The sequence below is a fragment of the Hyperolius riggenbachi genome, chromosome 11 (assembly GCF_040937935.1).
Source record: "Hyperolius riggenbachi isolate aHypRig1 chromosome 11, aHypRig1.pri, whole genome shotgun sequence".
Taxonomy (NCBI): Eukaryota; Metazoa; Chordata; class Amphibia; order Anura; family Hyperoliidae; genus Hyperolius; species Hyperolius riggenbachi.
Genome location: NC_090656.1, coordinates 247,395,890 through 247,412,752, shown reverse-complemented (window position 1 = coordinate 247,412,752; position 16,863 = coordinate 247,395,890). Strand labels below are relative to the sequence as shown.

Here is a 16,863-nt window from a genome sequence, read left to right as displayed (position 1 = left end):
TCTGATGTATTTCCACTTCCTGTTGTCTTCCTAGTGATTTGCCTACAACACAATAGAAAAAAGTATGCAAGACGCCACAATGCAAACGTGCACAGAGAGCAAGGTGGCTGCTGCTGCACAGGCGGCTGGCAGCAGGGAGATCAAACGAGCCTGATCTCCCTCTATTGCAGCATTTGCAAGCTTGCAACCACTGCACCAATTTAGCCTGCTGCTTTGGTGCCCTTCCTCCTGTGGTTCCCTAGGCCATGGCCTAGGTAGCCTTGTCCTAAATCCATCCCTGACTGCAATGACAGTAGCAATTTTTACAAACGCAGAATTCTCCCGAATGGGGGAGGCACATGGCCTAGGACAGTGCATAGAACTTACAGAGGGCACAGTTGCTTAATGGAAACAGAGCAGAAAGATGCCAAGGGACCAAGACGATAGGAGGCTGGTAGAATTCCTGAGTAAATTCATTATATCATAATCTTTTCGCTTTAACGGTTTGTGTAGTATGGATAAGGAATAGAACATTAGCAGCAAAGAAAATATTCTCATATTTTTACTTTTAGTTATATAGTGTTATTTATAACATTGCATCACTCTCTAATGTTTGCAGTTTACACACTACTCAGCATTCTAAATGATTTTACAGAGCAAGCCAGTGAACTATTGATTTGTCCTCCAGGAGCGAAAAGGAACATACAGTGACTGACATTTGAGATAACAAGCTTCAGAAGACAGAGCTCTCTGCGACTTTGTAAGTCATTGTGGAGCTCAATGGCTCTTTTGCATAAACAACTGGCGTTTCTTAACTCTTCCAGTACTGGAAATATTAGACTTATGCCATGTTTTATTACCAAGCTGTACTACACATACAAATCTTTTTTTTCGCTTCAGTGTCTCTTTATAGGAAACCTAAAGTGGATGTAAAGTTTTAAACAGCTTGAAAGCTTAGTAGATCCGCCTCGCTACAACTTAAAGGGAACCTAAACAGAGAGGGATATGGATTTGTCCTTTTAAACAATACCGGTTGCCTGGCAGCCCTGCTGATCTCTGGTTGCAGTAGTGGCTGAATCACACCCTGAAACAAGCATGCAGCTAATCCAGTCTGACTTCAGTCAGAGAACCTGATCTGCATGCTTGTTGTTGAGGGGGTGTGGCTAAAAGGGTACTTATCCGTTAGCCGGGCGCATCCGGCAGGTGGCGCTAATTACTATTCCCCCTCCAGGCCGACATGGATAGTATGGAAAGATGTAACTCTGGTGGAGTTTTGTCGCCACCTAGAGGATGCGCCCGGCTAACGGATAAGTACCGCTAAAAGTATTCGAGACACAGGATCAGCAGGAGAGTCGGGCAACTGGTATTTTAAAAGGAAAAATCCATCTCCTTCTCAGTTTAGGTTCCCTTTAAGTTTGTACCCAGGAAGTAAATGTGGCCAAAGAACAGAAATGTTGGGATTCTTGCAGAGAGCACTTTTCCTCGGACTAGTTTGAGAAGAGCGTAATAAAGTGCTTTTATTGGAGCATACAACGTTTTGGTAGAATGATGTAAAATGTGAATGTAATCTCAGCCCCCCCCCCCCCCGGGCACAATCTTAGGGGTAATCCCGAGTCAGGCTCGGGCCAGAAATCCGCAGCTCAGAGCGGTAACCCCGAGCTGGATCCATAGGAGGTGTGTAATGTGCAGGGCTGCTACAGATCTATGTAGCGGTATGATTTTTTTTTAGGGTCTAAAAGCTTGTGAAAAAAAATTGCTCCGCCTTCAGACAAAATCTGGAAGTAATCCTACCGCCAGGGAGGTTAATGTGTATCTACAAGTGTAGCAGGTTCACTTTAAACACTGATTTTTCTCTTGTGCAATAGTTTGGACTAGTTTGAAACACAACACGCTGCACATCTCTTACCAGCATGGCGTCGCGGATGAAGAAGATGGGGGTGTTGTTGCCAGTCAGATCCCAGTTCCCTTCGTCGGTGTAAAACTTCACAGCGAATCCTCGCGGGTCGCGCACGGTGTCAGAGGAGCCGGATTCTCCAGCTGAGGAGGAAAGACGGGTAACAAGTCACGTGAGCCCCACATTCCACGAGGGGGAAGGCTCAGGAGGCGGGACTTACCGACAGTGGAGCAGCGCACCGCGATCGGGGTCCGCTTTCCGATGTGCTCGAACACTTTGGCCCTGCTGTATCTTGTGATGTCATGGGTCACCTCGAAATACCCAAAGGCTCCTAGAGATGACAACATAGTATTGCATGAGGATAAAGAGAACCAGGAAAAATTTGTCTTGTGCACAAATTAAATCACAAGTACACCGAAACTTTAATAATGAATAAAGTACACACATTAAATAACCTGAAATGAGTGAATGAGTCATCTGCAGCTGGTACTCCCAAAGAGCGTTTGCTAATATAACAAACTGCTCCTCTTCCAACTGTCAAAGCTCCCTTTCACGCTGCAGACGCAGAAGAGCCGACTGGTGCGTCTGAGTCAAATTACCGGGAGCGATACCACGTGAACGGAGGCACCCACCGGTGCTCATGGGGCTGGAGGGAGACTCGGGCAAGTATAAAAAGGTTTTACTTTGCCCTTTCAAGTGTAAGAAAAAGATACGTATATCCAGGCACATCTTCTCAAGTTAGGACATTTAAGAAAAATAGCAAAAAAAAAAAAAAAAAAAAAAAAAAGTAGTTAACCCTTTTTACACTCACATGCAAATGTCCAAACAAATGCGTTGACATGGATCGATCATCCAGGCACCACTGCTATCCCTACAGCCAAGGTAAAAGCCGGGGTCTTAGTTACAGAAGAATGCTTTTCCTTGCGTAGTCAACTACACTGAGCAGAAGTACCCAGGTATTCGTAGGTGTCCTAACTACTTTAACCCTCCTGGCGGTCTAATAAGTTCCGCCAGGAGGCAGCGCAGCAGTTTTTATTTTTTCCCCCTCTTTAAATCATGTAGCGAGCCCAGGGCTCGCTACATGATAGCCGCTGCTCAGCGGCATCCCCCCGCTTCGATCAGGAAATCCCGTTCAAAGAATGGGAATTCCTGGAGGGCTTCCCCCGTCGCCATGGTGACGGGGCGGGTTGACGTCACCGACGTCGTGACGTCATTGGGAGTCCCGATCCCCCCCTCAGCGCTGGGGGAGGGGGGGGGGGCGGCGGATAGCGGCGATCGAGCGCGGGGCGGCAGCGATCGGTGTCAGACGCAGCTAGCAAAGTGCTAGCTGCGTGCAGCAAAAATCGGCCCAGAAGGGCCTGAGAAAACCTCCTGCGCGGCTTACCACGAACTACATTCGGGGTTACCGCCAGGAAGGTTAAAGTGTACCCGAGACGAAGAAAAAAAAAAAAAAAAAAAAAAAAGTTTTATACATACCTGGGGCTTCTTCCAGCCCCCTTCGGCCTGATCGCGCCATCCTCGGTTGGTAAAAATCAGCAAATCAAGTGTGGCCGAGTGAGATTTCCCCTCTCCTTTCCTCTCCCTGCAGTTGGGTGCTTGCGCAGTGCTCTCCCAGCGATGGAAGAGCTTGGCCAGCAGGTGGATTTCCTCAAAGTCACACCAGCCGAGGCTGACACTGTCTGGGGGGGGGGGGTCCAAAGGCTTCCCCGATCTCTGTACATCCCTTCTGCACTGCTCTAAACATTCTTAGAGACTTTAATACTGATGATTGCTAGCGGGCATTCTCCCATCAGTGTACGAGCGCGGGGCGCACTGCGCAGGTGCAAAGTACCAGTATCTGCTCAGTAGCTCTGAGCCGCTCGTGCATGGCTTAATTCTCCATGGTACTACGCAGGCTCAATCCCACTGATACCTGCGCAGTGCTGTCACACTGGGACAGAGGGGAGCATGGCCACGAAGATGAAGAGTGAGTGAGTGTGTAGGGAGTAGGGGTAACTTAATGCTGGTATTACTAAAACCGCTCTAATGAAGCAAGCATGTCAAAAACTGTATAAGCAGACATAGGCCCCAAAAGAATAAAATATTCTAAAATGGTTTAAAATGAGAGGAGGCAGAGGTAGACTTAGCTTCTCCATGCAGACGCAGACACACACAGTATATTCAAAAACTTATATACGCCAGAAAGTGCAACGCGTTTCGCAGGGATCTCACGCTTCATCAGGCAATAGAAACAGAGCATAAAACTCAAATAGGTCTGGTGCAAAGCTCAGTGCCTCTGCATGTCAAGAAGGTTCTCCAATGACCTTCGCCCAATTACTCCATGCATTTCCCACTTATGCGCAACTGCAGGATTTCTCAAGAGCTGACCCCCCCCGTGGAACTTCCTTCCACTGCCCATCAGACCTGCCCCCTCCAACACATTCAAACAAGCCCTCAAAACCCACCTTTTCAAGATGGCCTACCCACCCCCTACCACACACTCTTCTGAATGCTTATTCTACAGCCCTACCTCCACCTCCCCCCACCCTTAGATTGTAAGCCTTCCCTCATACTTTTATTACTGGGCCTACCTAACCAGCCCAAATCACATGATCCTGTATAGTGTACCCTCTCCCTTCCCTAGTGTATTCTACATGATCGTGTGCTCCTTTCCTATGACAGCCTCACACTTGTATTACTGGGCCTACCTAACCAGCCCAAATCACATGAGCATGTAGAATACGCTAGGGAAGGGAGAGGGTACAAGATACATGATCATGTGATTTGGGCTGGTTAGGTAGGTCCAGTAATACAAGTGCGAGGCTGTCCTAGGATAGGAGCACACAATCCTGTAGAATACGCTAGGGAAGGGAGAGGGTACAAGATACAGGATCATGTGATTTGGGCTGGTTAGGTAGGTCCAGTAATACAGGTATGAGGCGGTTATAGGAAAGGAGCACAAAATCCTGTAGAATACGCTAGGGAAGGGAGAGGGTACAAGATACGTGTGCTCCTTTCCTATGACTGCCTCGTACTTGTATTACTGGGACTACCTAACCAGCCCAAATCACATGATCCTGTATCGTGTACCCTCTCCCTTCCCTAGTGTATTCTACATGATCGTGTGCTCCTTTCCTGTGACTGCCTGTGCTTGTATTACTGGGCCTACCTAACCAGCCCAAATCACATGATCATGCATCTTGTACCCTCTCCCTTCCCTAGTGTATTCTACATGATGGTGTGCTCCTTTCCTATGACTCATACTTGTGTTATTGGGCCTACCTAACCAGCCCAAATCACACGATCATGTATCTTGTACCCTCTCCCTTCCCTAGTGTAATCTACATGATAGTGTGCTCCTGTCCTATGACAGTCTGTACTTGTATTACTGGGCCTACCTAACCAGCCCAAATCACATGAGCATGTATCTTGTACCCTCTCCCTTCCCTAGTGTATTCTACATGAGTGTGTGCTCCTTTCCTATGACCGCCCTGTACTTGTATTACTGGGCCTAACTAACCAGCCCAAATCACATGATCCTGTATCTTGTAACCTCTCCCTTCCCTAGTGTATTCTACATGATGGTGTGCTCCTTTCCTATGACAGCCTGTACTTGTATTACTGGGCCTAGCTAACCAGCCCAAATCACATGATCATGCATCTTGTACCCTCTCCCTTCCCTAGTGTATTCTACATGATGGTGTGCTCCTTTCCTATGACAGCCTTGTACTTGTATTACTGGGCCTACCTAACCAGCCCAAATCACATGATCATGTCTCTTATACCCTCTCCCTTCCCTAGTGTATTCCACATGATTGTGTGCTCCTTTCCTATGACAGCCTCGTACTTGTATTACTGGGCCTACCTAACCAGCCGAGATCACATGGTCATGCATCTTGTACAGTTTGCCTTGTATAGTTTTGTATATAGCATGTAAATTAGTATAGCGCTCAGTAGGCCTGAACGATAAATCGTTTTTGGACCGAAATCGCGATCACGGAAATGACGATTCCGTGATCGCCATAGCAACGATTTTCACCCCCCTCTGTAGCCAATCCAGCAGTACCCTCTCCCGCTCTATGCAGCGGCGGTGCGCGGCGGCTTAGTGCCAGTGTTTACACTTGCCGTGATGGAGGCGGCTCACTCTCCACTAACTTTAGAGTGCAGCCAATCAGCGGAGCGGGCGGCAGACTCCGCCCGCAGGCTCTCACACGTGTCGCCGCAGGTCACTCCTCCCAGCATCTCTACAACATTAGCTGGGCGGGCGGCAGACTCCGCCTGCACGGCTGTCAAATCACTTCTTGTTACGAGCAGCAGACTCCGCCCACCCCTCTTACACTCCGTCTCAGTGGCTTACTCCTCCCAGCACCCCCACATCATAAGCTGGGCAGATTGCACGCCGAGTCTGCTGAAAAATCACTTGTCAGCAAACAATCACTATTGTGTCACTTTTTTTTTTGTGGTATGAGCGGCAGAGTCTGGCTCTTACTTGGCGACTCCCTCCTCCCAGCACTTCCACATCATTTGCTGGGCTGGCGGCAGACTCCGCCCACATGCAAGTCAATCACACTAACATAAGCAGCAGACTCCGCCCACACCCTGTCATTCAAGTTTTGTATCACCTCTGTCACGCTGCACATTGTGTCAGCGTGATAATGATAATGACTGCTGTGGTGTGACTGTGTGGTGATCTTCTGCAAAGCTGCAGCGGGGGCAGTAAAAAAAACTTTAAGGGCCTGTTTCCACTGGCGCGGAAACCACGCCAAATCCGCAGAGTTACCCCACAGGCAAATCGCACAGGGAAACTCTGCCGTAGGGATGAATAGTGCCGCCAGCCGAATCGCTTGCGCTAGCGATTCGGCCGGCATTTCCATCTGAAGTTGTGCGGGAGGCTGCAAATCCCATAGCCTTGCATGGCACGGCTGATGGGATTCGTCTGCGTACCCGCAGACCTGGAAGTGCCGCCGCGCGTCTCGCTGACGCGTGCGGCACAAGTGGAAGCGGGCCCTCAAGAATGTTCATGCAAGACACATGCATGTTTCATATTAATAAATTTAATTGAAAGCAATTCTTATTTCTTGCCTTTAATTTTCATCACCGCATTTTAGATTTATAGCTATTTGTTTAGATAAATTCACATAATGCAGTAACCTTTATAAACATGACAGAAAATGACATCATACTATGAATTTGATAGTATGTTGTCATTTTCTGTCAGTGCATGTTTGTAAATGGTATTGTACTTTGAGAATTTAGTGCAAAGGCTCAAATTGAAAAAAAATCGTGAATCGAAATCGCAATTTCTGTTAGAAATCGTGCAATTCAATCTTTTCCTAAAATCGTTCAGGCCTAGCGCTCAGACATAATCACATATAGACTCCCTAGAAGTAACAAAACTAAAATTAAAACATAGGTCCATTTCATAATTCAGAACAGTCCCATAATATTTTCTGATCGCATAAGCTTCACTCAGATGGTACACCTCCTCAGATCCACTTTGGTATCTTTAAAACATATACGCGGTGATCCAAAGTGGATCTGAGGAGGTGTACCATCTGAGTGAAGCTTATGCGATCAGAAATTATTATGGGACTGTTCCTGAATTATGAAATGGACCTATATTTAGTTTTAATTTTATTTTAGTTTTGTTACTTCTAGGGAGTCAATATGCGATTAAATCTGTTGAGCGCTATACTAATGCTATATATTTATCAGGGGAACCGCACAAAGCTCCTTCTGGCATTTAGCAATCCAGATTCACAAACAAGTCTCCTGGTGAGACTGACTAACATTACTATTATCACTTATGGTTGGAGCGCACAACTTATTCTGTATAATCTTGTATAGTTTTGTCTTAGGTTGTATAACTTTGTTACGTCTGACATTCTTGTATCGTATATATTTATTGCCCAGCGCTGCGTAATATGTTAGCGCTTTAAAACACAAAATAATAGTCAAAGTAGATGGTGGAGATAGTTAATAAGAAGCTAATTTTTCTCTTTTATGCAAATCGTATGCCACTTGCAATTAAGCCAAATCAAATACGTAAGGAAGCAGATTTTTCTGGCCCGCTTTTCCAAGTTGCATACACTTTCCACGCTTGGATAGACCATCTATAATAGATACACGAGGAAAGCTCCCACCTGCTCCTTTAGCGTGGACCACTCTCTCCGGGATCCTCTCGCGGTCAAAGTGCGCCATTTCATCTGTAAAGACCACATCCTGCACCAGCAGGGGGCCTCGAGGTCCAGCGGTCAGGACGTTCAGCTTATCGGACACTGGGTTTCCACCGCCGGTGGTCAGGACGTCGGGTTTCTGAGGAAGGAGGGAAGAGGACAACACTATCAGAGAAGCAAGTTTGGTGACATCACTAGAGGATCACTGGAGGGGTTTGGATTGGTCACATTTGCAGAAGTGGTCACCATCAGAAAATTGTATTCAAATTGTATCCTGCAGGCGGGCTTTCAACTAAAACCAAAAACTTGAGTTGGCCAAAATAAGCAGCGTTGGCCTTGTCAAGTGTCAAATCTATGGGCAGCACGGAGGTATGACACATTAGTAGAGGGGCTTAACATTGCCAGATAGTAAGGCACTCTAAACAGAATTGACCTGAGAAAGTGGCCAAGCACCCATTAAACGCATTGTCTGATATTGTTGAATGGAAAACAAAAAAACTTTTATTCCAGTACCACTGACCCTATTCTTCAGGAGCGGTAAGACTAACATTACCTCTCCTTTTTGGACTGTTTAAAGAGGAACTCCAGTGAAAATAATGTAATAAAAAGGGCTTCATTTTTACAAGAATTCTGTATAAATGATTTAGTCAGTGTTTGCCCATTGTAAAATCTTTCCTCTTCCTGATTTACATTCTGACATTTATCACATGTGGTCACATTTTTACTGCTGGCAGGTGATGTCACTGGAAGGAGATGCTGCTTGCTATTTTTGGTAGTTGTAAACAGCTGTACCACAATACAAGAAGGCTCCAACAGTGTGATGTCAGAACCATGGTCCTGACATCACACTGTGGGAGGGGTTTCACCACAATATCAGCCATACAGAGCCCCCTGATGATCCGTTTGTGAAAAGGAAAGGATTTCTCATGGGAAAGGGGGTATCAGCTACTGATTGTGGTGAAGTTCAATTTTTGGTTACGGTTTCTCTTTAAGAGTTTTGCACCTTCACCACTTGATATTATCAGTTTAAGGCACTGTAGGGAGGTAAGTTTTTTTTTTTTTAGGGCATCAGCGAAAACACTACTAAGGAGTGCGACCAACCAGTCCTTGTACCAGACCTGGAAACAAGGCATTGTCGCTAATACCAGGGCTGTGCACTTCCTCTTCCTGCAGCTTGGCCGCGCCATGTCTTGTCGCCAATCTTCCGCTCAGCGACAATAGGGGAGCGAGGGAAGCCTCAATAGTATCCTGAGGCTTCCCTCTCCAAGTATCTTATTTTGTACCAGAGCTTTGGTTCGGGTACACTGTAAGGTGCACATTGCCGGTACAATCATTGCAGTGACTTGCCCCAATAACAGAGCCATGGTCCCAGCCCCAAAGCCATGGGCCCCAGACACTGAGCAGAGCAGTAGGCAGAAGGGATCTTTCTGCGATTGGCTGAGAGGGAAGCGAAGACGGTATGGAGACGCAGTCAGTGGTGGCGCATTGGGAGGGGAGGGGGGGGGTACAGAAAGCGAGGGAGGTATAAATTGTGTTTGGGTTTTTTTTTGGTGTGACATTTTTCATCAACTCTGGAGGCTAGGTGCACACTTAGCAGAAAAAGCTTCATTATTTACGCTAATAGAAGTCTATGTACCGCAGAAAAAACAAAAAAAAAACCGCATATGCGTTTTCTATGCGTGCATTTTCAAGAACGCTGGTTTTGTTGCAAATTATGCAAAAACGCACATAATGACCGTCAATGGAAACTCAATGGTATGCATTTTTGATGAGTTTTTATAAGAAAAAAAAAAGTTGCGATGCATTTCCGCTTCTTGTTGTCTTCCTAGTTATTTGCATAAAACGCAATTTAAAAAAACGCATATTCGAACCGCAAAGGCACACAAAATGCTTGAAAAAAAATCCACAAACGCAACAAAAACGCCCACAAACAAAATCTGCACGAGATAAAAACGCAGCCTTTCATGTTATGTGTGCACCTACCCTAAATTAGCATCACATTACACATCTCTAATTGGCCCTACGATACATAAACCTCTCTTAGCACACAGTTTTTTCAGCTTCCTGGAAATGAATTCCCCTATTCTCTGACTGCAGTGACCCTTCGGCGTCACACTATAGTGGAGTCTTGTTTTTGGATAATATTCAAAACCCAGCAATGTGCCAGGGCTAGATATTTCACAAGTGGATGATAAGCAGCCCTGGGAGTATGAACGTCGCCAAGTTAAACCGCTGAGCACAGATAAAAAAGTGAATATCCAAGGTCTGTTTTCTTGCAAAATAGTGATGGGATCTGTTGACATGACAAATGCTGACCTGTCACGGGAAACTTTGATCCCAACAGCTATTCATTTAAAAAACGTTTACTTGATTACAAATTCGCTAGGATGGGTCTATCGAATTATGAAATCGAAGTGTTCGCAACACAGTCATGCCAGTAAGGCATTCACATGGACGCTTGGTGCATTAGAATGGTCATTCCTTGGCCATCAAGAGACAGCTTTCCACCAGACTCAAACTCAGGTGTACCCAGCGCTCTGCAGTTGACCTGAATCAGCTGCATCTGCATATCTGTCAATGACCAGATCAGCAGAGCTACTGCCCCAGTCTAAACCCTGGTATACACACCCAATTTTGATTGGTCAATGATTGGCCAGTTTTGCCATTTAGTTTACCGACAAAAATCAGCAAACTTCACAAAGCTTTTTCACCATACCCATGTTACTTTTTTAACCTCTACAGGGCCGTGTCACGCCGATGGGCATGAACGCGATGGCTACCCCAGGGACTGACTAACGCAGATCGGTGTAAATGCGTACGCATCTCAGCTCTGATGACGGAGCTCTGCCTTCAGTCTCCCAGCAGCGATCGCCACTCTGTTAGACGGTGCAACGCAACCGCTGTCTATTTCCTTAGTACAGCACTGCGATCTATGGCAGCGATGTACTGGGGACAGCCGTGTGACACAGCTGTCCCCCTTACTTGCTATGGGGTGATCCGCTGTCATAGGCTGAAGCCTATGACAGCCGATCACAGTGATTGGCTGGCAGGGGGAGAGAGGGAGGGAGAGTATACAAAAAACAATATTTGTAAAAAAATAAAACATCCTGGGAGTGATCCTTGCCCACCAACAGAAAGCTCTGTTGGTGGGCGGGGGAATTCACTTGCTGTACCGAGTTGTGCGGCCCTGCAGCGAGGCCTTAAAGATGCAGTGGCCCAATTTGTGAAAAATGGCCTGATGTTTAGGGGGGTGTTTAAGCCCATGGTCTTTAAGTGGTTAAGCTCCCAAAAACATAACATAATTAACCTCCTTAGCGGTAATCGCTAGTTCAGCTCAGGGTGGGAAGAAACAAAAAACACCATATTAGGAGCGGTAACCCTGAGCTGAACTCATGGTAGCTGCCAGGAGGTCTATGCAGAGCAATGCGCCCAGCAGGAGTTTTAACTCCCAGCATCGGCCGCTATTCTTCCTCTGCTTCCCCCTGGCGAGATCGCCGTCTGTTGTCATGACGACAGCAGGCAATCTCACTGCAGGGTTACAGCGCCACCCAGAAGACTAAGGGAAAACTGCAGCACTGGATCCTAGGGAGGTGAGTGCTGGGCTGCTGCAGATCTCCCTAGCAGCATAACTTTTAAGGTTTTAGGATCTAAAAGCATGAAAAAAAAATAAAAATTTACACGGCTTTTTGACCCTAAAATCCTGACAGAATCAGAACGCCAAGGGGGTTAAAGAGAACCTGTACTGAGTAAAAATATTTAAAATAAACACATGAGGTAACTTCAAATGAACATTACATAGTTACCTTGCCATCAGTTCCTCTGAGAAGCTCACCATTTTCTTCTGACAATCCCTTCCAGTTCTGACAATATTTTGTCAGATCTGAAATATATCAGTTGCTGTCAGTAAAATATCAGTTGCTGTCAGTTATAGCTGAGAGGAAAACTGATGTACCAGGTAATGTCCATGTTTCCCTATGGCTCAAGTGGGCGATGTTACAGTTTAACAGTGTGCTGACCAGAAAGCTGTTATGGGTAATGGCCATTTTCAAAATGGAGGACGGAAAATTCCCTTGATCACAGTTAAACAGGACGCGGGACAGGAGAAAGACACTGAGGAGTAGACTACATGGAAGGTAAGTATGACTTGTGTATGCTTATTTTCACTTTTAATTTTCAGTTCAGGTTTTCTTTAAGGTAAAAAAAAAGTAATATTGAATTGAAGTTAACCAACTTACTTGGAGTGGAGTGATTGCTTGTAAATGTGCTAAAAGGGTATTTTTTGTATCAATTCAGTGATAAATAAGTCATTTATGAGAAGTTTTGGGAATAGAGCCAAATAGGTTCATAGTATTCAATTACCCACATGCAATGCACGTTTTCTCCCGAGTTCTCCCAGGTGATATTGTCACATCTTGCTATAGAATTTTAAACCACCAGCAAGCAAGACAATAAATGGATTTTGATAGTACTTTTTCAATTGTAAAACGCTAAAAAGTCATTTTAAACAGAAGATGAAAATTATCTACGAGGAGAAAAAAAATTAATTGCGTATGGGCCAATTTCTGTCAGCCCTCATACTACATGAAGATGGTGAAATTGGCCAGTGATTGGGCAATAAAAACTGGACGTGTGTATGCACCTTTATTCTCCCAGCAAGCTCCAAGACCGAGAATGAGGCGTGATATCGATAGTCCCGTCTCCAAACCATGATACTGAACCTCATGGCCCCATTCTGCAGACCAGGAAGGGGAGGTATCTAAGTGCACCAGGGTAACTGCACATACATTTGCAAAGTACAGTTGTCCTTTAAAGTGAATGGGAACCGCAGTTAAAAAATAAATAAATAAATGAAGCAAATACTTACCTAAGGAGAGGGAAGGCTCTGGGTCGTATAGAGCCTTCCGTCTCCTCTCTCGGTGCTCTCTATCCTGTGCTGGCTCCCACCCCCCGCCCCCATTTCAATCTCCCACTGAAAAGGTATTTGGAAGTCTTCGGGAGCCGTGTCCTCCTGAAGACGTGCGGCTCCATACTGCACAGGCGTAAGCGTGCAAGAGAGCGTGCTTGTGCAGGTGCAGTACAGGGCCGCCCTTCTTCAGGAGCACTCGGGCTCCCTGAAGACTTCTTCGGCCGGGTAAAGCAGTATTTGACTAATTTAGTCACATACTGCTACCGGGCGAGCCAGCACCGGAACGACGGGACCAGGAGAGGACCCGGAAGGCTCTATAGGACCCAGAGCCTTCCCTCTCCTGGGGTAAGTGTCTGTCTCATTTTTTTAAATGCGGTTCCCATTCACTTCAAAGAGGCTCTAACAAAATTTTCAGCCTTATTTCTTCTATCATATAAGTTCCTATACCTGTTCTAATGTGCTCTGGATTACTGCAGCCTTTTCTAGTTGCATAGTCACTGAATATTATACATACATACTTTTCTTTGTCAAGCTTTGTTGACCCAGGGAGGAGTGCACTGCCTCTGCTGTAATAGGGAGAAGTTATGCACGCCCCTTGCAGGCTGTGTGTGTGTGTGTGTGTCTTTGTTTACTAGTCACAGACAGGGTCTCTGCTCTCAATTTCAGCTTGTCTGAGGGGGGAGCTGCCTGTCACATACTGAGAAACTGAGAATCCCTGCCTGGAGTGCAGATAATTCACTATGTAATAAAAACTTGTAGTATACTGTAACACACACACACACACACACACACTTAGCAGCCATGTTCTTTTGCTTGTAAACACTGCCTAAATTAAAAGCCAGCATTGCGGCGGAAACGGCAAAGAGGGATCTAGCAGATCACAGGGACTCGATTGATATTTTTTATAGTAGAAATCAGACAGTACAGATTCGGTACACAGATCTCGATCGGCAGCCCTAAGGGACTCTCTGCCTCTGTCTCTCACCTCTTGCTTTGGTTCTCTCTTTCTTTCCTCATTCTCTCTTAGCTATCCCTTCTTGCTCTCTCTTCCTCTATCCACTCTTTTCCAGGACACACTGCGGGGCATCTGGAACTGCTGCAGAGCTGTGCGAGCGCCGTCGGTAGTCGGCAGGCTGCTCCCCTCACACAGCACTCCAGACTACCCCACGCGTCCTTCACCATAGTTATGTGCCGTATGTACACATAGGTATACGTTTACTTTGTACTATACTGTATATGATTGTATGTGTTGTAGTTCGCATGTATGTGTTTGTACCATCACCGACCCTGTATGAGCCAAAAACAATTCCGGGTACAACCCCCGTTGTACTTGGCGAAATAAAAGATTCTGATTCTGACCATGCAATATTTACTTCTGTTCAGATTTAATGAAAAAAAGCCTACTGATTGCCAACGACGGATTTCAGCTCAAAGTTTGTTTCTCGATTGAAAGCAGATTGGACATGCTGGATATTACTTCAATTTACAGCACTACCCTGTTATCTGGAACTCAGCCAGAAATCTCAACTAACCGGCATGCCTAAGGGCATAATGAGGACTGCTTTGCAGGGCATTGTTGGGCAGAAAATACTTACCCAGCCTCCAGGCACCATCTTCTACCCTTCCTGCAGCTCCCTTTGGCTTTCCAGCCCTCATGCATAGCTCCTGGCGTGTCACCTGACCTTGCACGGGGGGGGGGGGGGGGGGGAAGTGGAGTGTTAGCTGTGCTTTTCCAGCTGTCAAGTACACATATCGCGCCATTAGCCAATCCCTACCTGTGTCGGATACAGGGGACCAAACAATGAAGGGTCAACAGGCTTGTAGCACTTGACACAGGCCAGGGCTGTCCAACTGGCGGACCGGATGTGACCCCCCCCCCCCCCCGGGGTATTTGTGTGTGTCAGGCCCACCTTTAATTTGCTCTCGGCTCCGCCCCTTAGCCAGAACTGGTGCTTGACACACCCCCTGCCCATGAAGTTGAACAGCACTGACACAGGCCAAACACCGCAAGCAAAATGACCTAAACTGACGATGCATGATGAAATATATATATAAATGTACAGTCCCATACCTATCAATATTTTTGTATTTTTTACTGTACGAGTTACGAATTCAGGTATGTAAATGACGCTCACACTTTAGTCGGACTGGGCTGTAGCGCATCTCGATGATAATTACAAGACAAAACATCCATCATCTCAAATATCAGTTTTGGGCAGTGTATTATCGGTGTATTGGTTACATAAGCGCTTTACACAACATACAAGTGGTTTATATGAGATGTATTATTTATGTAAGCTTGCGTAAGTAAACTGTTGGGTGGGGCCTGGTAGAAATGAAGCTCAGCCACATACAGGTGACGGATTACCATCCAAGACAACGCTCGTGCCGGAGGCCACAGATTTACACCCAGGTTACAAACGCACACGGTCCCTACAAGGGTTTACCTATAGTTTGCACTGCCCACTAGACTGGTTTGGACCTGACAAAGTGTTTAATGTATCACGAAACGCATTATCATTCGCTTTGCTAAGAAATCTCATGGCCCGTCAGCCAGTGTATTCTTTGGATGCAAATCACTTATTGCATGCCAATTGACACTTTAACCCTGCTGGCGGTCTATTAAAGCAGCAGTTTTTATTTTTATTTTTTGTAAATCATGTAGAGAACCCAGGGCTTGCTACATAATAGCCGCTGTGCAGCGGCATCCCCCACCAGCTCCATCGCCTCTGGCGACCTGCAATCAGGAAATCCCGTTCAAAGAACAGGATTTCCTGGAGGGCTTTTCCCATCACCATGGCGACGGTTGTGATGACGTCATCAGGAGTCCCGATCCACCCCTCAGCGCTGCCTGGCGCTGATAGGCCAGCGCAGCGGCGAATCGGCGGCGATCGGTGTGCACACGCAGCTAGCAAAGTGCTAGCTGCGTGTAGCAAAAAAAAATTTAAAAAAATTCATGCAAATCGGCCAAGCAGGGCCTGAGAAAGCATCCTGCGTGGCTTACCCCGAACTACGTTCAGGGTTACCGCCAGGAAGGTTAAAGGGGAACTGAAGTAAGAGGTATACGGAGGCTGCCATATTTCCTTTTAATTAATACCAGTTGCCTGGCAGCCCTGCTGGTCAATTTCTCTGCAGTAGTATCTGAATCACTCCAGAAACAAGCATGCAGCTAGTCTTGTCAGATCTGACTTTAATGTCAGAAACACCTGATCTGCTGCATGCTTGTTCAGGGGCTATGGCTAATAGTATTAGAGGCAGAGAATCAGCAGGGCTGCCAGGCAACTGGTATTGCTTAAAAGGAAACAAACAAGGCAGCCTCCATATACCTCGCTCTTCAGTTCCCCTTTAAAGTGTACCAGAGACCTCAGAAAGTAAAGATTTGATACTTACCTAGGGCTTCCTCCCGCCCCATAAACACGTCTGAGTCCCACGTCCTCCTTCCACAGTCTGACGTTCAGCCCAGTTACCCGGCTCAGTGGGGTCCAGTCTGGGTTTCCTGCACATGTGCTGACCTCCCGCGCATGCGCAGTAGACCAGGACTGATGCAAGTTGGTGGTTTGATAAACTGATGAGTTGGATGATTTTTGTTGCCACTCCATAGCCATGCAAGGGCTGTGGAGTAGGAATCGGAGTTGAGGAGTCAGAGAAGTTTTGGGTACCTGGAGTCGGTAGATTCATAAACTGAGGAATCGGGTGATTTTTTTTGTACTGACTCCACAGCCCTGTTGTGGCACAGAAGTGCAGCCAGCTTACTGCAAAGGATCTGGTGCAGACTGACCGGTGTCAAGGGATCCAATTTATAAAATAGGATCCATTCACTGCCAGTTTTCTGATGCCATAAAAAAGGACAAAGAAAAAAAATATTTTTTTCTGCTGTAGTGAGAACACAGCCTGAGGGTGCATTCAGAGGTGTATCTAGAGGGGTGCAG

The 16,863-nt window shown here is 46.3% G+C and overlaps 1 protein-coding gene across 1 annotated transcript in view; it reads right to left on the bottom strand.

The window, feature by feature from the left end:
• The window catches only part of LOC137538471 (catalase), a 73,972-nt gene that overhangs the window by 43,114 nt on the left and 13,995 nt on the right, over window positions 1-16,863 (bottom strand). Inside the window, exons 2-4 of the mRNA XM_068260683.1 lie at window positions 7,996-8,167; window positions 2,094-2,204; window positions 1,886-2,016 (exon numbers count right to left, since the gene is read on the bottom strand). Of these exons, the coding sequence (XP_068116784.1) occupies window positions 1,886-2,016; window positions 2,094-2,204; window positions 7,996-8,167 (414 nt within the window). The remainder of the gene's footprint in view (window positions 1-1,885; window positions 2,017-2,093; window positions 2,205-7,995; window positions 8,168-16,863) is intronic.